The following is a 24,066-nucleotide window of genomic DNA, read 5'->3' as shown; positions in this document are numbered from 1 at the left end:
ATTCCTGATCTAGAACACTGTTTTTCTAAAATATGTTACTATTTGCGCACAACTATCTATATGTGATGAACAAAACATCATCTATATCAACAAAGACTTTTGAATCGGTTCAGAACTTACCAGACGGAAGGAACGCAACACTGACAGGCCTTCCACGTTGGCCAGGCCTAGTTCTACCAAACTGAGGGTGACTATTATGCTGTCAAAGATGTTCCATCCAACCTGGAAGTAGTAATATGGATCCAAGGCGATCAGCTTGAAGAACATTTCAGCTGCAAAAATACCAGTGAAAACCTAAAAAAGAAGCATAGGTCCAAGTGATATGATTAAGGTATTCTCTGGACTACTTGAGGATGCACTTACAAGAAGGCAATGCAGAACAGTCCCCGGTTATAGGGGATATGTTCTTTAGGTTTGTAACAGATATATTTTATAATTTTAGGTCCAGACAACATTTATGTTTGTCCCTGTGACAATTGGATCTTTAAAATTTTGTGTTGTCATTATCAAGGGTTATCAATAAAACTTCATTACAGACACCTTACAGCTGATCATTGCAGCCTGGGACTAAAGTAACATCCAGAGAGCTTCATCAGAGGTCATGGTGGGCAGAGAGTACGTCTGTAACTAGGGGTCGTCTGTAATTCGGCTGTTCTTAAGTCGAACCGCTTTAAAACTGAATATTTTCAATCATTTTTTATTCTAGTAGTATCATGTTAGCCAAAAAAAAATATTATGTGATATTAAATACATCTGTACATGTGATGCATTTTTAAAATGTGTTTACTATGCAATATGTGATATACCCACTAGGGGGCCATCATCCTCAAATAAGACAAAATAGAACAGCAATATGAGCATTAGAGGAACAATCCGGGCCAATTGTATACATATACCTGCTGTAGAACAGGAGGTGGTTGGAAATGGCCCAGTAAATGAAAGGACAGTAAGAAGAAGGACCGTGTAGACCCTGGACTAGGAATAACAGTGTCTATTAAAGGGGGTTTTCTGCTGATATGAATACCCTATCCTGTGGTTTGGGGATAAATGTTTTATCACTATCCCATAGAGAAGGTATAGGTGTCTTTAGTGGGTAAACCCATTCAACTATATGGTTTCAGATAACTAATACAAAACATCCTCACATGGTGTGACAAAGGCAGAGGTACATGCACTACACTTCTCAGGGTGATTTACATGAAATGGGGCTAGCTACTATTTTTTGGTACATTGCTATAGAGTTATGTAACACAATTCATTACAATTTGAAATACATAGTTATAAGGGCACTTCATGGCAAAGTTACAAACTTTGTGTTTTCACAGAAAATTATATGGCCCAGAATATTGTAATCCACAATCTTGTAGATTATCCATGTTTTTGAAGTTCAAGGATGTTTTTAACTATACAATAAAGTAAATTTCAACAGCCATAACCATCATGTTTTTCCTAACATCCAAACACTTGGCCCAACAAAGACTTCCACAAATCTTTTGCACTGCACAATGCCTTAATTTCACAAGTGAACTATATAACCTTTTATATATTTATAGTAAAACTATAGGCACTTACCAGGTTCCCTACATTCAGCACATGCTCAAACTGTTCAGTCATTGGATAATGTTCCATAGCCATGAAAAGTGTGTTGAGAACAATACAGATAGTGATCCCAAGGTCCACAAAAGGATCCATGACTACAAACCGTACACACTCCTTAAACTGCACCCAAGGCTTACAGCAGTCCCAAATCAAAAAAGTGTTTGCAAACTTGTACCACCAAGGCGGACACTTCTGCTGAGCCTCCTCTAGTTCTGTGGGAAAGGAAGACATAAATAGGATAGTATATGTGAAAATCATATTCAACAGTTCATTTCACAAGTATTTCCCTAATGATTGCTCTAGAAGGATTAGATGATTCTTATTGTCTATTCAAGGATGTCTCTGGTGTTGCTGTTCCACCTTATTCTACTCACAGAAGATCCTGTAAGTAATATCAATATAAGCCTGTACTAGACTACAGTGACTGTACAGGAATACAAAAAGCATGGCTTCATTCCAACAGAATCACTATACACATACCCACAGATTAGGTCTGGTACTGCAACCCAGCCCTATTTAGGGTGAACCGATGCCACATAAATCCTGTACACAGATATGGAAATGCTTTTAAGGATGTGTGTTGAGCCCCAGTCACCAGAAGAAGTGCAAGTTTTCCCAAATGCTTCATGAGCATAGAGAGCCAAGGCAAATGCTGAACCATTTCCATTAATTCCTCTGGTATACAATAGAATGGACCTTTGTCCCTATGCATCCCTGCCTCTGTTAATTGGTAGGGATTCCAGGACTTGGAATCCTGTCGATATGCCAGTTCGTTTTTATTTTTTTTTTAACCTTTAATCAGGGGCATAATTAGAAACTTTTGGCAATAGGTGTACATTGTGCTATGCGAATATACTGGACACCAGGTTGTACAGTTTCCTCGCCCACTAGTCTGCTCACAAAGTATAATGGCTGCTTTCCTTTGGACTCTGCTTATAACGGACCCCTTTCAGAAGGCAGCTCCCACACCATATGCATCCCTTTCTGTAGCCCCCCACATTATACCCCTCTCCTAAACCCCCTCATCTTAAGGCTTTCTTTGTATACCCCCCCCACCTTATTCTTCCCTTTCTGTACCTCCCATCTCCTTTTGTGTACACCCCAACACCTTTTCCCCCCTTTTGGTAGCTCCCTGACCAAAGCAGTCAAATTGTAAAAGAAATCATAAAACTTTTCACCATTTCCGTGCAGCAGTCCTCTCTTTCTCTGCCGCTGCTTTGTACCATAACATCCTCATTTCATACCTGCTGACCTCTGCCACATACAGCCGCGGCAGAGGCTCAATGATGGAGAGAGGAGCCTGTGCTCCTCATTCCATGATTGTATTCAACTCTATCTGCCTCCAGAGGACACCCCTGTTCATAAAACCAGTAAAAAAATAAAATAAAATTTCCGTGCACACTGTATTTGTACTAAAAGTGGCAAGAAAAGTGGATGGGATAAAGACGGATTATAAACTTCCACCAAACACAGAAAAAAGTTCAAATTGAAATGGAAATCTATGCCTGCTGATAGCAGATGTAGATAATATACCCCACATGTCTAAATGGACAACATAGCTATGGTTAATACCTTCCCATTGCACAGACCTTCTATCATGGCTTCAGAGATGACACTAACAGAACTGCCCACTCTCTTTTGCAATGTTGGTTCCTCCAAATACACCTTAGAGTTCTTCTCATGATCAGTCCTTAGTGAATCAGCCTGTAAACAAGAAGACTTCTGAGATACATGGAAGGGGATGGATATACAATATACACTTGGTAGTTTGTTGTTCCACTGGTTCTAGTAGATAAGGAATGGGCAATGATCTGGAATGAATGATTGTATAAAAATCTTTATTATGAATTATGGTCTGCCAGATTGGCAATAGTGATGGACAACAGCTAAAAGGTCTTAAAGAGAAAATTTATCTCTTCCACCAGCTCTAACTTTTTGCATAGGTTCTACATTAAGCTTTGCTCAGCTGATTCCAATTAGCTAAAATTTTGCAGTCCCATCCCTGAACATTCAATATTATTATTTTCTGTTCTGGACCATGGACCATGACAGACTGCCTGCTCAAGTCCAGGACAATCCATCTGACAGTAGACAGTCCAATAAACATATTTTGTACTAATATTACCCTAAAAATTCTTATCCTTACCATTAACCTTACTTGGGCTCTTTACATTCATTCCAGATCATTGACCACTCCCTTGCTGCACTTGAATGTGGCAATCATAATTGCTGCACAAGGATAGCCAAATGTTTGATCTACATACAGTTTGCCTATGCCATAAATACATCCCTGATAAATGGGATGATTTGTGGAAAGCAAAAAAGAATATCTTATGTTCCGTCACCTGGCAAATGATTTCTTGTTTTTTAGATGTTTTTAGACCCTGATTATTAGTGTATTACTATTTGTACCCTGTAATACACATATAAGTAACTTTTAGCATCTGAGCCCAATGCAAGAACTGTAACAGGCCACTCTTATTTACCATGTGACAAATTACACTTGGTCTCTTTTGTCATTAGGGTCAGATGTGTAACAGTCATGGCTGCACTCCTATAACTAAACATAGAAGAGGAACATAGTATTGGAAGTCAATAAATTAATGAGGCTCACATCATCTTCTTCAGGACCAACTCTCTCTATTACCACTCGAGGTATCACTCGTCCATTGCAGTCCAACTTGTCTTCTTCGGCTAAATCTATTTCTGTATTTTTCATTCCTTCTTCATTGACAAGTCCCAATGATGCCACACTGGCTTTCTGAAACAGAAAATATACAGTCTCACAAGATAGCAGTACATGTAAGGGCATACAGATCAGTCAAAACATGTGTAGAGACCATCAGAGTAGTCGCAATACGTTTTTATACTAAAGGCAAGATGTGACATGTACCAACTCGTTCAGTGTGAAATATAACCATGATTTATTGATTGCAGCCCCTTCTCATCTGTTAATTTCATTTAGATTTAGAATCAGTGATAAATTGATAAATATTAACCTTTCTAGTACAATGACTCTTTTGCAAATGTTATTTAACCATTGAAACTAAGACAGGATTTGTCATTAATGAAACTTTTTGTCATGTCCAGTGACTTCAGGGGTCCATGTGGTTTCAAAATACTGAGGGAAAGCTTATTTAGGCAGAAAGTGTGACCATTCTAACCTTGCCCACCATGTGCCCTGTGCATAGGAATAAAGGGAGGATGCAATTAGCAAGGATTGGGGGGAGTGGGTTGGCTTCCTTCCCACCAGAACTGAAACCACCATATAATAAAAAATCATATCTGTCAAATAACTCGGAGTTATGCTACATTCACACAGTTTGCAGCTGCATATACATCCCCATAGATGGCAATAGGCATCGGGCGGTAGTGACGTGCCACACACGTATGCTTTATTGTACCCCTTTGTCTGGAAAGAGTTATGAGTTTTTATAACAACTGACCTAAAATTGTACCTCACTGAGAGGCCGATAAATTTCATATTAGCATATGAAGATCCCTCTCTCAGTGACCTCACCAGCTGGGGGGTGGTGAGAAAACAAACCGCTTATAAATTATGGGTCTATGTAAATGCCCTTGGTCAGTCTTTTGCGGAATTCATTTATCACATGGAGAGGCTGTCCAGAAGAAACTTCTGCTGAAACCCCACGGTGCAAATAACTTGTGCTATTCATGAGAAAGGCTACTTGTTTTATGTTTGATAAGTAAAGTAATAGGTTTTGGCAGATAATTGAGGACTAGGAGAGCAGAATTTAGCATAAAGGCAACATCTGGCATAGATGGAAGGGGATTTATGTACTAAATTGTAAAGCTATTAGAAAGCTAAATCTATCCACATGCTATAGTTTTTCTATACAATAGATAAGATTCCCATAATAATGCTGTTGGGTCATTCTCATATGCCAGTCAAACAAACCCCTTGCAGAATATTTTTGAGGCCTAAATATAGAGTGGATTATGCAGGTGAACTGTGATACTTGGTAACAGAGGCAAAGATCCTGAGAGGCAATACTGCTAAGGATGCTTAGAGGTTTAGGATTATAAACAAGCATTTAACGTAGGTGAAGAATCCTGCCCACAGAGCTAGCAATCAGAGGCATGGCAGAAAACAATCTCCTGGATCCCAAATGTATTCCTGAAGTCTTGCTGTTTCTGAGTATCATACTTCTTATGATTCTTGTTAACTGCTGCGTTGGCTGTTTCACCAAGTTGTGCAAGCGTAAATAGGAGAGGGATCAGCTCATCAGATTACAGTTATATGAAAGGTCACAGGAGCACTGTACATGTACACAACACTTTGTGTACTGCGCAGGCTGCTGTCACTACAGAACATTACACTGACAAAACACTCCAATTTCTAGCGCATCTATTGAGTGCCTTCTCGGGCGTACTGTCCTCTCAAGTTCACGAAGGCTGTTGCTGTAGGTATGCTACAGCACTTCAACAGTGTATGTATTACAGAGGCAGTTCATGTGGCAGCAGTGGGCCAAGGAGAATTAGCTACCTATGCCATGCTGTCGTGTTCCCTTCTATAAGCGTCTGATTTCTTCAAGAGTATTAGCACACATAGAGACGAAAGTAAAAAAGTGGTAGGTGAATCAGGACCTTCTGTTGAATAGCATTGTGTTGGTATCCTCAGTTTTATCTTTGTTTTACCCACCGTTCTCTATAATTATAATATTGTTAGAAAATCCAAAATATGGGCTAATAAATTACTAAATAGAATGTTTCCTATTAACATCACACATTGAGGCAATTCAAACCAGCTTAAAAGATTTCTAAATTTTGTCTTATTTCAGTGGATTGCACTTTACCTCTTTCTCACATAATGACATTATTCATGGCACATCCATACCATGAGCAGATGTTACTGTCACCCACAAGATCAGCACATCCATCTTCTACTGTTACTGTTCCCATGATATAGTTGTCTCAAAATAATAATAAAAAAGAATTTCCCAAGAAACAAATCACATCTAACAAACGTCTACTGTTTGTTTTCACAAACTAATAACATATAAGAGTTATTCTATTCTCCGAGACCAGAACGAAGTGTGAGTATCACAGCGTAAGGGTACATTCAAATTTGTGGCTGTGATATGGCTGCACCAATAGTGGCCAGATAATGCCACTATAGAAGTCTGTGGCTCCCGGTGATTAAGTTGTCTGCCTATAGAGGGAGGAGGGGCAAGGAGTGCTCCACCTACGACTCTGTTCTTCGCCCCGGGATCCGTATGCATGTACGGCCGTCTGCATGTACCCTAACTGATTGATCAAAATTTTATAAAGCAATAGTGTAGATGATAACAGTAAACTTTTCAAGAAATATATTTTTGTGTCCTTTTTCTTCTGAATTTCTTCCTTATTTAAGCAGTTTGTGGAAATCAACTTTCTTTACTGTATCCACTGACAGATGAGAGATAAAGGAAACTTATAATGTTCCTATGCCTTCTTCTAACAGAGCTTTATCATCAAGGAGTCTATGGACTTCAGAAACACTGCTCAAGCAGGATCAAAAATGGCAAAGAGTAGCTCCTTAATGAAATATATTTAAAGAACAACTGCGAAGTAATTTTTCCCACAAATCAATAGCTATTGGGATGTAGAACAACTTTGCCTATTATCTAAGTTACCTATATCCAGCAGTTTCTTTGCTATACCCCTTAGATTATCTCATTGCTGAAGTAGATCCTTCCTCAGCCTGTACTGACAAGCCCTGGAGTCCCTCTGATAAACAAATCTACAACTCTATGGTCTCACAGGAGGGGAGGGGCTGCTGCTTCCTGCTCACAGTGGAGTAGGTCATGTGGCAGTGCTTTCTCTATGTATGTAGTAGAGCTGAGTGGGTTCAGGACTGTGGATACAGATGTCTCCTACACAGAATAGTGATGTAAAAGATCTCCCCTGTTCTCTATCAGTTCCCCCATCCCAGTCAGTGATTACACAGAACTTTCTCTTCACCTCATGCTGCAGCCCTTCCACCACCTTGTACTCAGCACTTTGTGCACTGTGCAGAGAAGCTATTAACCCTTAGTGCTCACACAGCACAGGCTATACACTTTATGTAACTGGATTACTTATGATTTATTTCACTTATTACATGTTCCATGCTCCTCAATGTGATGGAATCTGCCAGGCTAGTCACCATATACATCCTGTAAGTACAATATGTAGTGTTCAGTGGATTTATATAAGATAACTGTACAATGCCTACATTGTACAATGACTAAGCTTCTTAGAATGTATATAACTATTGCAGACACTGAAACAGCAAGGAAAGCTACGAGACTTGAACTTTGAATGGTAAATTTTATATTTTCTATGGACTCCTAATGACTTACTTCCCATTTATATCTGTTAGAACACATCACTGGTGTTACATACTGACCCTTTGACCCTGCTCTTCTTGATGTTTCTTTAGCTGTTCCAACATCTCTTGGAATTCCTTCTCCTTTTCTAACGCTTCTTGAATAGTAGCTTCATTCTGCTCCGCATAAGCCATGGCCACCACAGCAAGGATAAGGTTGATGAGATAGAATGAGCCCAGGAATATCACCAGCACAAAGAAAACCATGTAGGTTTTACCTGCAGCTCTGAGGGTCTAGAAAAAGAAAATATGGCTGTTTTTCATCAGTTATATTAATCCCTTTCCGCTGCAGCCCGTTTTCATTTTTGTGTTTTCATTTTTTACTCCCCACCTTCAAAAATCTATAACTTTTTTATTTTTCCATGGACAGAGCTGTGTGATGACTTGTTTTCTGCATAACAAATTGCACTTCCAAATGATGTCATACAGTATGGCAGTATATTGGGATTTTCCTCCTCATTCATTACAATGTGATAATCGCACAATGTAATTAATAGGTTAAAACGAGACGGTCTTCGGAAGACCCAAGGCTGTCGTGGCGACCAAGCGTTCCCCCCCCCCCAGTGACATCATGGGGAGCAATGATCTTTGCCAAGATGGCTCCCCGATCAGAGTTGTTACCTGTAAGATATCTTTAACAATGCTGATTTAAAAAAATTTTCACAAGTGAACAAGGTATCAATGCAATGTTATATATTTGTATCTAATTTCAGCCATGCTAATATCAATGTTAGTATTTTTTGTGAAAAACCCAATAAAAATTAGTTGAAAAGAGAAGTATACCAGCTGAAACAGGTTCTCCCAGTAGTCTTGAGTCATCAGCCTAAAGAGTGCCAAAAAAGCCCAGTTGAATGAGTCGTAGCTAGTGTACCCATAGTTGGGATTTCTTCCAGTCTTTATGCATGTATAACTTTCTGGACATTTCCTGTCGGTAGAAGGGTATATTCCAAGGTCAAAATTCCAAAAGGACAAGTACATTTCCATAAAAAGCTACATACATGTAATACATGATATTTATATTTCATTAACTAGTAAGATGCATAGGAATACACTAACTTAATATACTGAAGCTAACAGTTAAAGTGATCTAAAGCTATCACTACTAGGATTCATCTACACAATATTTCTGTGTGAGCCTAAAAGCTATGTTACAAGGTCATATGATTAATATCATTCTCTTATTTCACTATAGTGAAAAGACATGATTTCTAAAAACTCCCTTCATGTGATAAAACATACCAGAATATTTATAATTTTATGTATCAGGAAACTACCCTCCCTATGACTCCATAACTATAATCTAAGATTGCAGTAGATGCCTGTAGCAGGCTCTGGACTGTAGCACCAGACTACTATAACATTTGCTAATCTATCCACTTAAGGAGGCATTAGTGTTTGTCTACATTTCCAGAACCCATTTGTAACATGGTAAATACAGTGAAAATATTCAGTATAACTTGATTCAGTGGTTCAAGCAATGATTTGCAGCTATCTCTGTATCTACATTGATAGATTTAAGGCTATCGATCACTGATAGGTCTACTTCCCTGACTTTCCAATCAGATAGATCTAATTCCCAGAGTTTCATATCAATGATAGGTCTACTTCCCTGAGTTTTCTATCACTGATAGGCCTACTTCCCTGAGTTTTCTATCACTGGTAAGTCTACTTCCCTGACTTTCCAATCAGATTTGTCTACTTCCCTGAGTTTCCTATCACTGATAGGTCTACTTCCCTGAGTTTCCTATCACTGATAGGTCTACTTCCCTGAGTTTCCTATCACTGATAGGTCTACTTCCCTGAGTTTTCTATCACTGATAGGTCTACTTCCCTGAGTTTCCAATCAGATAGGTTTACTTCCCTGAGTTTCCTATCACTGATAGGTCTACTTCCCTGACTTTCCTCTCACTGATAGGTCTACTTCCCTGAGTTTCCTATCACTGATAGGTCTACTTCCCTGACTTTCCTATCACTGATTGGTCTACTTCCCTGACTTTACTATCACTGATAGGTCTACTTCCCTGAGTTTCCAATCCCTAATAGGTCTACTTCCATGAGTTTCCTATCACTGATAGGTCTACTTCCCTGAGTTTCTTATCACTGATAGGTCTACTTCCCTGAGTTTCCTATCACTGATATGTCTACTTCCTTGAGCTTACTATCACTGATAGGTCTACTTCCCTGAGTTTCTTATCACTGATAGGTCTACTTCCCTGAGTTTCCTATCACTGATAGGCCTACTTCCCTGAGTTTCCTATCACTGATAGGCCTACTTCCCTGAGTTTTCTATCACTGGTAAGTCTACTTCCCTGACTTTCCAATCAGATTTGTCTACTTCCCTGAGTTTCCTATCACTGATAGGTCTACTTCCCTGAGTTTTCTATCACTGATAGGTCTACTTCCCTGAGTTTCCAATCAGATAGGTCTACTTCCCTGAGTTTCTTATCACTGATAGGTCTACTTCCCTGACTTTCCTATCACTGATAGGTCTACTTCCCTGACTTTCCTATCACTGATAGGTCTACTTCCCTGACTTTCCTATCACTGATAGGTGTACTTCCCTGAGTTTCCTATCCCTAATAGGTCTACTTCCATGAGTTTCCTATCACTGATAGGTCTACTTCCCTGAGTTTCCTATCACTGATATGTCTACTTACTTGAGCTTACTATCACTGATAGGTCTACTTCCCTGAGTTTCCTATCACTGATATGTCTACTTCCTTGAGCTTACTATCACTGATAGGTCTACTTCCCTGAGTTTCTTATCACTGATAGGTCTACTTCCCTGAGTTTCTTATCACTGATAGGTCTACTTCCCTGAGTTTCCTATCACTGATAGGTCCACTTCCCTGACTTTCCAATCAGATAGGTCTACTTCCCTGACTTTCCTATCACTGATAGGTCTACTTCCCTGACTTTCCTTTCACTGATAGGTCTACTTCCCTGACTTTCCTATCGCTGATAGGTCTACTTCCCTGAGTTTCCAATCCCTAATAGGTCTACTTCCCTGAGTTTCCTATCACTGATAGGTCTACTTCCCTGAGTTTCTTATCACTGATAGGTCTACTTCCCTGAGTTTCCTATCACTGATAGGTCTACTTCCCTGAGCTTACTATCACTGATAGGTCTACTTTCCTGAGTTTCTTATCACTGATAGGAAACTCAGGGAAGTAGACCCATCAGTAATAGGAAACTCAGGGAAGTACACCTATCACTGATGGGTCTACTTCCCTGAGTTTCCAATCACTGATAGGTCTGCTTCAGCTTTCCAATCATTAATAGGTCTGTAACATGCTACTTGCACATTACACTCATTCATGGATACAGGTTTCCTTTATCAACATTTCATATTGTTCACCCATGAAAGTATATGACACTCACCCGGCGTCACTGCTGTTCCCACACAGAAGAGCATCCAGCGCTCCCTCCAAGTAGTAGAAGTTGGCTACATGGACACAGTGAATGAAGAACAAATCTGTAAAACTTGACATAAAGTATTATTTAATAAGCTAATACTTATTTTTATAGTGAATGTTCTCTTTTTTGAAGCCCAATGTTACAATGTGTATATGGCAATAAGTTACTACTGCTTCTACTCATAATAGAAAAATAGGTTTTTCTTGGTAAAAAAAAAATAAGCTCAGTGTTCTCAAAAATTCAGAATGTTGATTGTTTGTCTGCTCAATTTTATTTGTTTTATTTTCTAAATGCATTGACCGCAAGAAGTGTAAATGTGAATTATCTCATACTAGCTAATGGATACTAGCTAAACAGATACACCCCTCCATTAAGGAGGATAAAGATATTGAAATTTGTAATAAGTTAGTTTTTTGACTCACATTCATCATTGAGGTAGTCAGACCAATCGATGGATATGTTAGCAAACATGTCAGTGTTATTGTATAACGTTGAGTTGTCATCAAAATCCATAGAACTTATGGTGAGGTTTGTGTAATATTCAATGGCTTCTTCAGGGGGCGGCCAGCGGACACATTTCTGTCTCAGATTTCCCATAAACAGCTGAAGACCAATAAGTGCAAAAACAGCCAAACAGAAGACTGTGAGAATCATTACATCTGACAGCTTTTTCACAGATTGAATGAGGGCTCCAACAATTGTCTTCAAGCCTGGAATAAGTACAATTTAAATATATGTTATCTTTATGCTCACATAACATGATCTAGTGCAAATATGAAATCTTGAGAAAGGATGAGAATGCCGCCCCTAGAGACTGATAGATCCAAGCACTGTAGTAATCTTCTTACATTTGTTATTCATCTTAAATCAACTTTTAAAATTATGATAATGAGCCAGATAGGCTCTTGGGCGGGCATCGCTGGAGCCCATCCATGCTATAGCTTTACAAGGGGTTACACTGTTGCAAAATCGACCATGAGGGGCACTTACTCAGATGTAACAGTCTGTGAGGCTAGAGCAGGTAGAAGGGAGGGTGTCTGAGCCCTGGAGGCTCATTAGCATAATTGTAAAAGTTTATTTTATTAGAAAGGAGGCCATGTATATTAAGTATAAGAAGATCACAACAGTTACAGTAAAACACAGTAATCTGTACTGTATACCACTACACACCACTACTCTGTATCTACGTCTGTGTAATAGAACAGATGCCACACGGTGTCTCTCTTACATGCAGCTTAGCCATGATAATCACATGGGCTGCACTAGTTAACACCACATGGCAGAACTAATCGCACAACGCTCCCTTGGGTCCTGTTTATTTCCAGGCCTTTGGATCTGATTCCTGGTTGCCTAGTTATGTAGATAATATGAATGCAGCCATGCTCTTCTTCGCTGTCACATTTTGACACAGAGGAAGCATATATTCCTGAGGAATTATATCATTACAGATCAAGAACCATCTCTGTACAATGCTGCAGTATATGCTGGTGCCACAGTAGCAACAAATAAGGAAGAGATTTCTGGCATCTAAGTAACTAAAGCAGAGACATGATCAAGCTCTAAATAAGGGATATGAGTAAGCACATGAGGTTATAGAGGGTCAGGGAAGTAAGGAAACAAACATAGACAATTTGTGTAAAGGATACAGGAGACAACAGGCAGGGAGGTGTGAATCTGGGAAACTGACACTAATAGCTTGGTGTTAACCATTTAAGTCACGGTTTATAACAGGGGTTAAAGGGGTTGTCCGAGTTTTGAAAAAAAACTATATGTGGCCGGGAGCGGGCTGCCTAAAACAATAAAGATGTACTTACCTTCCGGTGCCCTCCGGTATCCAGCGCTGCTGTCGCTCCGGTCCGGGCGCCATGTAAACAAACATGGCCGCCGGAGCAGCTTCCGGCCGGACCCGACAACCTTTGTCAAGCATTACCAACATACCTCCCAACTTTTGTGGAGGAGAAAGAGGGACAAAATGGCGGCGCGCGAAGCGCGCCGCGGCGATTTTTTTACCCACAGAAGCCACACCCTAGCCACGCCCCATAACCACACCCCCTGGCCACGCCACTGCTCATACCTTCAACGCATCCACTGGCACCAATGTATATTTATGTATATAATTGGGGGGCATATTCCACTCCCCCTAGACAACGAGCATGCCCTCCTAGACAACGAGCATGCCCCCCCCAGACAACGAGCATGTCCTCCCCTAGACAACGAGCATGTCCCCCCCTAGACAACGAGCATGTCCCCCCCAGACAACGGGCATGTCCGCCCCCAGACAACGAGCATGCCCCCCCCTAGACAACGAGCATGTCCCCCCCAGACAACGAGCATGTCCCCCCCAGACAACGGGCATGTCCGCCCCCAGACAACGAGCATGCCCCCCCCTAGACAACGAGCATGTCCCCCCCAGACAACGAGCATGCCCCCCCTAGACAACAAGCATGCCCCCCCTAGACAACGAGCATGTCCCCTAGACAACGAGCATGCCCCCCCCTAGACAACGAGCATGTACCCCCCCCTAGACAACGAGCATGTACCCCCACCTAGACAACGAGAATGTACCCCCACCTAGACAACGACCATGTCCCCCCCTAGACAACGAGCATGTCCCCCCCCCCTAGACAACAAGCATGTCCCCCACCTAGACAACGAGCCTGTCCCCCCCTGTGGCTGCGTGCCCTTTTTTGTGTGTTTGTGTTATTTTTGTCTTCCAGGACCGTGCCTGCTGTGGACTGCTTCCGATTCGAAGGATTACGTCTATGACCGACATTTCTAACAAATAAAATGGTCAACGAGGGTGTGTCTGCGTCTTTTGTTCAATAAAATTTTCTGAAAACGGTGTGATTATTTATTTTTTTGCGACACTCTTCATAGTTTGCCGTAGTAGTGGTGCCGGCTAGGTGACGGTGCTCATTACTAAGGGCTGGCCTTAGTGTTTGCCTTAATTTTTTTGGCAAATTCACACTAACGCCCATACCATTACCCCGGTACCCACCGCCACCAGGGGTGCCGGGAAGAGCCGGGTACAAACCAGTACCTGACCGTCTATAGATGGTCAGGTGTTGGGGCGGCTGCAGGCTGTTATTGTTGCGCTGGAATAGCCCCCTAACAGTGGCCTATCCCAGCTCAGTAATGGCAGGCTGCTGCTGCTTTTTTGTATCAGGCTGATTTGAACAATAGGGGCACCCCATGCCGTTTTTCCCCCCCATTTTTTTGTAAAAATGGGGGAAACAGCCTGGGAGCCCCCTTTAAAGGGGGGACCCCACGCATATTTTTGTCAAAAATTTGAAGAAAAAACGGCATGGGGTGCCCCTATTTTTCAAATCAGCCAGATACAAAAAAGCAGCAGCAGCCGCCATTACTGAGCTGGGATAGGCCACTGTTAGGGGGCTATTCCAGCGCAACAATAACAGCCTGCAGCCGCCCCACTACCTGACCATCTATAGACGGTCAGGTACTGGTTTGTACCCGGCTCTTCCCGGCACCCCTGGTGGCGGTGGGTACCGGGGTAATGGTATGGGCGTTAGTGTGAATTTGCCAAAAAAATTAAGGCAAACACTAAGGCCAGCCCTTAGTAATGAGCACCGTCACCTAGCCGGCACCACTACTACGGCAAACTATGAAGAGTGTCGCAAAAAAATAAATAATCACACCGTTTTCAGAAAATTTTATTGAACAAAAGACGCAGACACACCCTCGTTGACCATTTTATTTGTTAGAAATGTCGGTCATAGACGTAATCCTTCGAATCCGAAGCAGTCCACAGCAGGCACGGTCCTGGAAGACAAAAATAACACAAACACACAAAAAAGGGCACGCAGCCACAGGGGAGGACATGCTCGTTGTCTAGGGGGGGGGGGGAATGCTAGTTGTCTAGGGGGGGGACATGCTCGTTGTCTAGGAGTAGGGGGGAGACATGCTCGTTGTCTAGGGGGGGGAATGCTCGTTGTCTGGGGGGGGGACATGCTCGTTGTCTAGGGGGGGGGGGCATGCTCGTTGTCTTGGGGGGGGACATGCTCGTTGTCTAGGGGTCAGGGGGAGACATGCTCGTTGTCTAGCAGGGGGAAATGCTCGTTGTCTAGGGGGGGAAATCCTCGTTGTCTAGGGGGGGGACATGCTCGTTGTCACAGTAAAGGGGAGGGGTCCTATGGAGCGCAGTAAAGGGGAGGGGTCCTATGGAGCGCAGTAAAGGGGAGGGGTCCTATGGAGCGCAGTAAAGGGGAGGGGTCCTATGGAGCGCAGTAAAGGGGAGGGGTCCTATGGAGCGCAGTAAAGGGGAGGGGTCCTATGGAGCGCAGTAAAGGGGAGGGGTCCTATGGAGCGCAGTAAAGGGGAGGGGTCCTATGGAGCGCAGTAAAGGGGAGGGGTCCTATGGAGCGCAGTAAAGGGGAGGGGTCCTATGGAGCGCAGTAAAGGGGAGGGGTCCTATGGAGCGCAGTAAAGGGGAGGGGTCCTATGGAGCGCAGTAAAGGGGAGGAGTCCTATTGAGCGCGCAGTGAAAGCCATAAAAAACACATTTGATATTTTCCTTCCCGCTTCCCAGTACAGGGCCTGGAATATTTAATACTGTCACTAGGAAGTATAATTTGTTACGCAGAAACAGGCCGCACACAGCTCTGTACGTGGAAAAATAAAAAAGTTATTGATTTTTGAAAGTGGGGAGTGAAATATGGAAACGCAAAAATTGTTCCGTCAGAGTAATGGAGCAGGCGGCCGTGTATGACCATTCTGCTCCATTACTGTCATAGAGCGATGACATGGACCTTATGTGGACCCCAACAGACCCCTTGTTTTCATGATCTATGGGGGTCACATCACTGAAACCCCCACACATCAGCAGGTTAAGCCCTGTCCTATGGATAGGGCCTAACTTGTATTTGTGGGAAAACCCCTTTAACCCCTTAACGCTCTGCGCCGTAGCTCTACGACGCAGAGAGTATAAGGAGTGTATGAAGAGGGCTCACGGGCTGAGTCTTCTTCATACAAGGTGGGGGGTTTTGCATGTTGCAGAAAACCCCCACCGCTAATAACCGCAGTCGGTCATTGTCGCCGGCAAAGTCTTTTTTACGATCGCTGTGCCCCCGAACGTCATCGGGGGCGGCGATCGTTTGCCGTGGTAGCCTCGGGTCTTCTTTTGACACGAGGCTACATGGCTTCTGCAGGTTCGTTACAATGAGCCAGAAGTATTGCAGTATATGGTAGGAGCGATCTGACCATCTAGGGTTAATGTACCGTAGATGGTCTAAGAAATAGTGGAAAAAAAAGAAAAAACAGGTTTTAAAAATAAAAAAAATTTATAAAATATTAAAAATTCTAATCACCTCCCTTTCCCTAGAACGGATATAAAACATAATAAACAGTAAAAATCACAAACATATTAGGTATCGCCGTGTCCCAAAATGCCCGATCTATCAAAATATAAAAACGGTTATGGGCGGCGGTGACCTCCGAGGCGGGAAATGGCGCCCAAATGTCCGAAATGCGACTTTTACACCTTTTTACATCACATAAAAAATGAAATTAAAAATGATCAAAATGTCGCACAGACCTCAAAATGGTAGCAATGAAAACGCCAAAAATGACCCCACCCCCAGCTCCGTGCACCGAAATATGAAAAAGTTATTAGCGTCAGAAGATGGCAAAAATTTTTTTTTTTTTTTTTTTTGCACACATGCGTTTAATTTTTGAAAATGTATTAAAACACAATAAAACCTATAAATCCGGTATCACCGCGATCGCACCAAACCAAAGAATAAAGCTGAGGTGTTATTTTGAGTGCACAGTCAAAGTCGAAAAAACTGAGCCCACAAGAACGTGACATGTGCGGTTTTTTAAAAAAATTTTTCCACATTTGGAATTTTTTGCAGCTTCGCAGTACACGGCATGTTAAAATAAATAACATTACGGGAAAGTAAAATTTGTTACGCACAAAATAAGCCCTCACACAGGTCTGTACACGGAAACATGAAAAAGTTATGGATTTTTGAAGTTGGAGAGCGAGAAATGAGAGAAAAACCCTGCGTCCTTAAGGGGTTAAGGGATTAAGTATATGGTACAATAAAAGCAGAATAGAAGGGCACTGGGGGGGTTAGGGATGGGGGCAGGGGGTCTATGGAGGAAAGTGTTTAACCCTTTAGCTGCTGCCTGCAGTCACTGTAGAGTACCTGTTATCACACTGCAGCAGCTGCACACACTCGGCTCTGCTTCATCAGACGAACTTCAGTGAGGAGCAGGAGGAGGTGGGGGCAGGGAGCCATTGATGTAGCAGAGCTGGAGAGCTCCTGCCTGCACGGAGGCTGATCCCCTGGGGCTGCTGTGCAGGGGCAGTGCAGAGAACATGACACTCTGCACTGCTCCATCCATCCATCCATCCATGTGCCTGCAAGTGGCAGCCTGAGGACAGGGAGGGCTCTGCCTCCCAGGGGAGGGGATGGGGGAGGTGCCGGCTCTGCAGCAGACAGCCCGGGAGCTGGAGAGGAGGAGGAGGACGCTGCACCCCGCCCCCTGGCTTCTCTGTATCCTGAGCAGGACGGGGGCGGGACTCGGGGGCGGGACTCGGGGGCGGGACTCGGGGGGGGCGGGACTCGGGGGCGGGACAAAACGGAAAAATCCGTGAAACCGCAAAAAAACCGGGACTTTCACTTAACGGTCCGTGCAGGCGGGACAAGGGTTAAAAAACGGGACTGTCCCGCCCAAAACGGGACGGTTGGGAGGTATGTTACCAATTTGTCATGCTTGTGCAGCGCTGCGTAATCTGTGTGCGCTATATAAATAAAGAATTATTATTATTATTATTATGTTGTCCATGTAAGGTGTGTCTATAGGTACACAGTACAGAGCTGTAAGGACTGTAGGCTGCCACACAGCCTCCTAGTTATGATGAATATAGGAGGCCTAGTTGCCATTAGGTGGTCACTAATGGAATCATTCAAAATATTTCTTCTAAAGGGAAAGAAAATATCATCTTTAGTTGATAAACCATAAATAGGATATGAAATAATACAAACCTGGAATTACAGTAATTGTTTTAAGCGCACGTAGGACACGGAATGTCCTGAGAGCAGACACATTCCCCAGATCTACAAATTCTGTAGTATAACTAGAAAAAAAATAAGAAAACATGGACATACTGTATTCTGTTTGGCTGACATACAGGAACCTAATGCCAAGCAGCCACAACCCAAGCAATGACTAGGTCAAGCAGATTAGCTAAGACACAAACCAATCTATGGCCGCTGCTTTGGCAACGTAATACACTGTAAAAAATCTTTGTATGACTTTGTGTGAAGCATATACTGTATATAGGCACAAAAGCCTATGGATGGATTATTACAGCTACTTACAGAAGTGTCTGAGAGCAGAACTGATATAGATGCTCATGGCAACCAATCAGAGCTCAGTTTTCATATCCAAACAGCGGTTTATAAAATTAAAGCCATGCATATACTGTATATTTTAGAGTATAAGCCAAGTTTTTCAGCACAAAAATTCCCCACTCAGCTTATACTCAGGTATATAAAAAAAATAAACTGAGTACTGAGGACGCCCCAGGCAAGTCCTCTTCTTCATGTGTGCTGGCGACAAGTGACAGGTCCATGCGCACGACCTCTACTGACATCATAGTTCGTGCGCCCGTAGGGCAGTACACATGGACCTGTCGCTGACCTGTCGCTGACCTGGAGCTGGCACTGTCGCAGGTAAAGTAAGAAGAAGACCTGCCTGGGCATCAGAAAGGTAGGTTTTTTTTTATATGCTGGGCATACTGAGGGAAATATACTACAGAGGGATGGTTATTTACTACAGGGGGCTAGTTATGTACTACAGGGAGCTGTTTGGCTAAATGCTACAGGGGGTTGGCTAGCTTTATAGTACTGGAGGCTGGCAGGGTATATAGTACTGGGGGCTGGCTGGCTATATACTACAGGGGGTTGGGTGGATATATACTACTGGGTAGTGGCTAGCTATATACTACTGGGGGCTGGCTGGCTATATACTACTGGGGGCTGGCTATATACTACTGGGGGTTGGCTATATACTACTGGGGACATGCTGGGTATATAATTTGGAGGCTGTGACCAATGCCTTTCCCACCCTAGGCTTCTCCTTGGGTCAATAGGTTTTCCCACTTTTTGGTGGTAAAATTAGGTGCCTCGGCTTATACTCGAGTATATACATGTTAATACTCATAATATGTGTTAATATGAATTAAAGAACATTTATTAGATAGCAAGATTATTTTTGTACACTGGATTCTGGATCTTGGCCAACAAGACTTCACATATGGACTGCTGGTATTGTCATGGATGATAAAACAGCTATAAATGACTAGATCAGACTTTTCCCCAGTGAATAATCACACATTTTAACGGTTTATCAATCCAAAAGCACAGCCATGGCTATAGTATTGACATAATAAAGTCGTAGAATGTTTAGCAAAAGACTTAAATGTCATGAGGGGATTTATGAAACCTTACAGACATTGGTATGACATGAGTCATGTCCAAAGTTAAAGGCATATTTCCGTAGTAGGATTTGTTGATGTAATTTGCTGATGTCAAAGGGTCACATCAGTCAAGAGTTAGTGATCTAGAATCCACCATAAATGTTCTGAATTAACAAGAACTGATACTACTTAGACAAAAGATGGTTGCTCAAATGACCTCCACTGTTGTGATTTATGGACATGCCTGACCAACATGCCATTGGAGCCAATTATAGAAATACTCTTATCAGCAAGTACAGGTTTTTTACATAAAGTCCTCCTTATAGAGAACATGTCACCACTACTGGCATGTCTTTCTTTCGTAACTACAGTATTTTTGTTCATGACCATGCTGTAACCCATGTTAAACAGTGCAATGGAGAAGCTTAGTCAAGATGTCAGTCACCTGAATGATGAACATTAAATAAAATAAAAATTCTACAATCAGGAGAAAAAAACAGATGAGACGAAATGGAGTATATGATTATACGTATATGTGATTCAAAGAGTAAAAAAGAAAATAGTTTATACTTTAATTAGTTTCACTGTACTGTGTTGCTCACAGGTAATGTGTAAAGCATATTTTTCTTACAATAATCTCTTCTATAAGATTACAGCTGAGGATATAGATTCTGGAGCGTTATAGACTTGCACATGGTAATTGTTTAGTAAGTATAATGTGGAGGAAACTAGAAAGACTCCATTATACTGGATGCATGAACAATATTAATAACATATTAACAGAAATTGATTAGTTGGTAAAAAAAATTAAGCGGAAAGATCAGTCATTTGGGTAAACAAGTTAGTAACCACAACAGAAACTACCTTCCACTTACGCCATTACAATGACACAAAAATCCAACCAGTTCCATGGGTCCCTGAGGAATGTAAAACTATCGATGCAAAACCCTCGGGCAAAGATCTTTATCAAAGATTCAAAAGTGTAAATCCCTGTAAATGTGTACCTAGAATGCCACAGATAGAAAAAGGATATCAAGAATTTCCAGAATATTTTACCAGACATTTTATGAAGATAGTCACAGAAGTTTTAAAATGGTCAACCACTTTACCTCATGCTTTTGTAATGTGTGTGTAAGTGTTGGGGGCAGGATATTAGATAATTTACCAATATACATTTATTAAAAGTTCTGTTCCGCTTTCTTGATATGCAAAGTGAAACACTTATGGCTTCACTTTACATATCAAGAAAGCGGAGCAGAACTTATAATAGATGTATATTGGTAAATTATCTAATATCCTGCCCCCCACACTAACACATATCACAAAAATCATGAGTGGCCAACCCCTTTAACAAGTAAGTACACAATTGTGTCTTAGGAGGGGAGTGATGGTGGTTTATACAACAAACAGTCCCTGCTTTAAAAATCTTTATTTTAAATCCATAAAGCAGCCTTGTTTCTGAAGAAAATAACACATATTCTCAATCTTATTGAGATCTTTGTATTTGGAGGCAAAGTTAAAACTTTTAAACTTTTGCATATTCCTCAAACTATTCTTAAACAGGATCTGTAGTGTGACCAGGAACATTATCCTGTAGAAAGAGTCTACTGATATTAGGAAATACTGCTGCAATAAAGGGGTGTATTGGGTCTGTTTAAAGGGCACCTACCACCACAAATCTACCTATAAAGGTAGATCGGGTGGTAGGTGCATCAATGGGACGTGAGGATAGCCCTTTTAAGGGCTAATCCTCACGTCCCCGCAATTTTTTGGTAACTTTTATCTAACGTTTATGGTAATTTTATTATGCGGCTACTGGGGCGTGGAGTAGCCGCATCTGAGGTTACACGAGGCGGCTACTCCACGCCCCGGTAGCCTCTTTTCTTCTCCTACTTACCATCTTACCATGCACAGGCGCGGGCCTGCTGTTCTGCGCATGCGCGCCGAAGATGGTAAGTAGGAGGAGAAAAGAGGCTACCGGGGCGTGGAGTAGCCGCCTCGTGTAACCTCAGATGCGGCTACTCCACGCCCCAGTAGCCGCATAATAAAATTACCATAAACGTTAGATAAAAGTTACCAAAAAATTGCGGGGACGTGAGGATTAGCCCTTAAAAGGGCTATCCTCACGTCCCATTGGTGCACCTACCACCCGATCTACCTTTATAGGTAGATTTGTGGTGGTAGGTGCCCTTTAAAGGAAATTCACCATCAAAATCAAGCATGGATACACCAGGGGCATTTACACATGGATCCAGACTGTTGACTGTTGTAATCCCTTCTAAAATAAACTTTTAAAATTATACTAATGAGCCTGAAAGACTAATTGGGCAGTTCTCAGTTCACAGCACAGAGTGGGAGGTGGAAGTGCTCCTTGGATACTGCAATAGCCTGTGAATCTGCTGCACAGAGGGGCTCTGAGAACCGCCCAGTAGCCTTTCAGGCTCATTAGTATAATGTGATATGTTGATTTTAGAAGGAAGGAGGCCATATAAGAAGAATACCACAGTAATGGTGTCTGGATCTATGAGTAAGTGCTCCGGTTTATCCATGCTTGATTTTGATAAAAATAAAATAAAAAAATATGCAAACGAGCCAGAGGTGCTCAGGCCTCCGCTTGCCAAGTGGCTCCTGGCTCCGTCCGATGATAAAATATGCACGCTCCTGTCATTTATATTCACTCCGTCGGCCGCAAGTGTTGAAGACAGGCAGTGACCTCACCCAGCTGTCTGCAAATCTCGGGTCTGTGTCTTCTTGCACAGCCGCACAGGTCTCCGGCCGGCTGAGCAAGGTGTAGTACTAACGCTTATGTGCAAGATCTGCAGACAGTCGGGTGACGTCACCAGCTGTCTGCAGTACTTGCAGCCGGTAGAGTGAATATAAATGAAGGGGGCGTGCTTATTTTATCTTCATTCTACCACCCCTAAATCTGGTAGTAGATGTCCTTAAAGTTGGTGGTACATGTCAGAGTAACATCTCCTTGAATGCCAGGACAGACGTCACTGCATCCTCCCCTTGTTGTTTCTGCAGTGGACATGATATTCATTGAGTCCAGCCTGAGGATACACAGTTCCACATGCCCCAAAGTGCAAATCACTGACACCAAAGACCCTTTCGCTGACTGACCAATTGTCCTGCTTTGGATCACTTTTGGTAGGTGATAACCACTGCATACTGGGGTCACCACACAAGCCATACCATTTTGTTAATCCCCTGACCTATTCACTTATTCAAATCACAATTTTTGACAATTTTTCGGGCACGAAATCGTATCCAATTTTTTTCTGATTTGCTTTGGACAAATCCTTCAATACAGCAGCTACTGCTACTGCTGATATTCATTCCAGAAGTTAGGTCCAGGGTTTACTCTAACACTTACCCTAACCCCAATAATAGCATTCTTTTTTTAATTAAAAAAAAACAGTTTTTACAGAACTAGAGAGGGATTTTATCCCAATTTCCAGGCAAATTGGAGTAACATTGGTTCAAGTATTGGGTTGGTAACTGAAACTCAAAAAATTTGGCAAAGCTTCAGCTAATGGAATCTTGAATAATTATCTCATCAAGCATAAATATCTAATAGAAAGTAAATGAATATTACTTACTCCACATTTTTGGACCAAGGTGGTGGGTCACTCATTGTCATAAAAACACAATTTGTCAAAATTGTTATCATAATAAAAAAACTGAATATTGTGAAGATGAGTTAAGGAAATATAAGCCATCACACAAGCATCATTACTATGCATCCTTCACAAATTTGCATTGGCTGGCTAAACTTTTTCTAGAATTCAAGGGCTTATGTTTCTTTGTTCCTGCCTTTATTATGTTTCCCATGTGTGGCTCACCTTGTAAGGCCCCCAATTGAAGCCAAAATAAATTGTACACTACAATATCTGCAAATATTAGTTAAATGTGGCTCACAGAGTACATAAAGGCTTGGGGCATTTATCCTAGGGCACCACCACAATATATCACCACTTCCATTAATATGAGATAATTGTAAGTTAAGTTTCCTGATGAACTTGTATATAAACAGGGAAAATGCTTTACAATGGTCCTTCTGACTTTTCCACTTGTCTACCCTTGTGCATACAACTGTATTTGTCTGCCCTGAACTACTCGCACACATGGCATCTAATTCACAGCATCTTTGCTATTGTGGCCCTTCCTGGTGCGGTACATACATTGGGGGGTATTTACTATTGGGTTTCCTCCTTTTTTGTTATTAATGAAA

General features: G+C 42.0%; 1 protein-coding gene across 1 annotated transcript in view; it reads right to left on the bottom strand.

Annotated features, from left to right (window-relative positions):
* The window catches only part of SCN4A (sodium voltage-gated channel alpha subunit 4), a 96,519-nt gene that overhangs the window by 32,333 nt on the left and 40,120 nt on the right, over positions 1-24,066 (bottom strand). The window contains exons 4-14 of the mRNA XM_072111128.1: positions 23,435-23,525; positions 20,708-20,836; positions 18,397-18,488; positions 11,809-12,096; positions 11,351-11,414; positions 8,753-8,894; positions 7,991-8,203; positions 4,214-4,360; positions 3,189-3,303; positions 1,573-1,811; positions 121-294 (exon numbers count right to left, since the gene is read on the bottom strand). Of these exons, the coding sequence (XP_071967229.1) occupies positions 121-294; positions 1,573-1,811; positions 3,189-3,303; positions 4,214-4,360; positions 7,991-8,203; positions 8,753-8,894; positions 11,351-11,414; positions 11,809-12,096; positions 18,397-18,488; positions 20,708-20,836; positions 23,435-23,525 (1,694 nt within the window). The remainder of the gene's footprint in view (positions 1-120; positions 295-1,572; positions 1,812-3,188; positions 3,304-4,213; positions 4,361-7,990; positions 8,204-8,752; positions 8,895-11,350; positions 11,415-11,808; positions 12,097-18,396; positions 18,489-20,707; positions 20,837-23,434; positions 23,526-24,066) is intronic.

This window comes from Engystomops pustulosus, chromosome 6, assembly GCF_040894005.1.
Source record: "Engystomops pustulosus chromosome 6, aEngPut4.maternal, whole genome shotgun sequence".
Lineage (NCBI taxonomy): Eukaryota > Metazoa > Chordata > Amphibia > Anura > Leptodactylidae > Engystomops > Engystomops pustulosus.
This window is presented reverse-complemented; position numbering and strand designations above follow the sequence as displayed.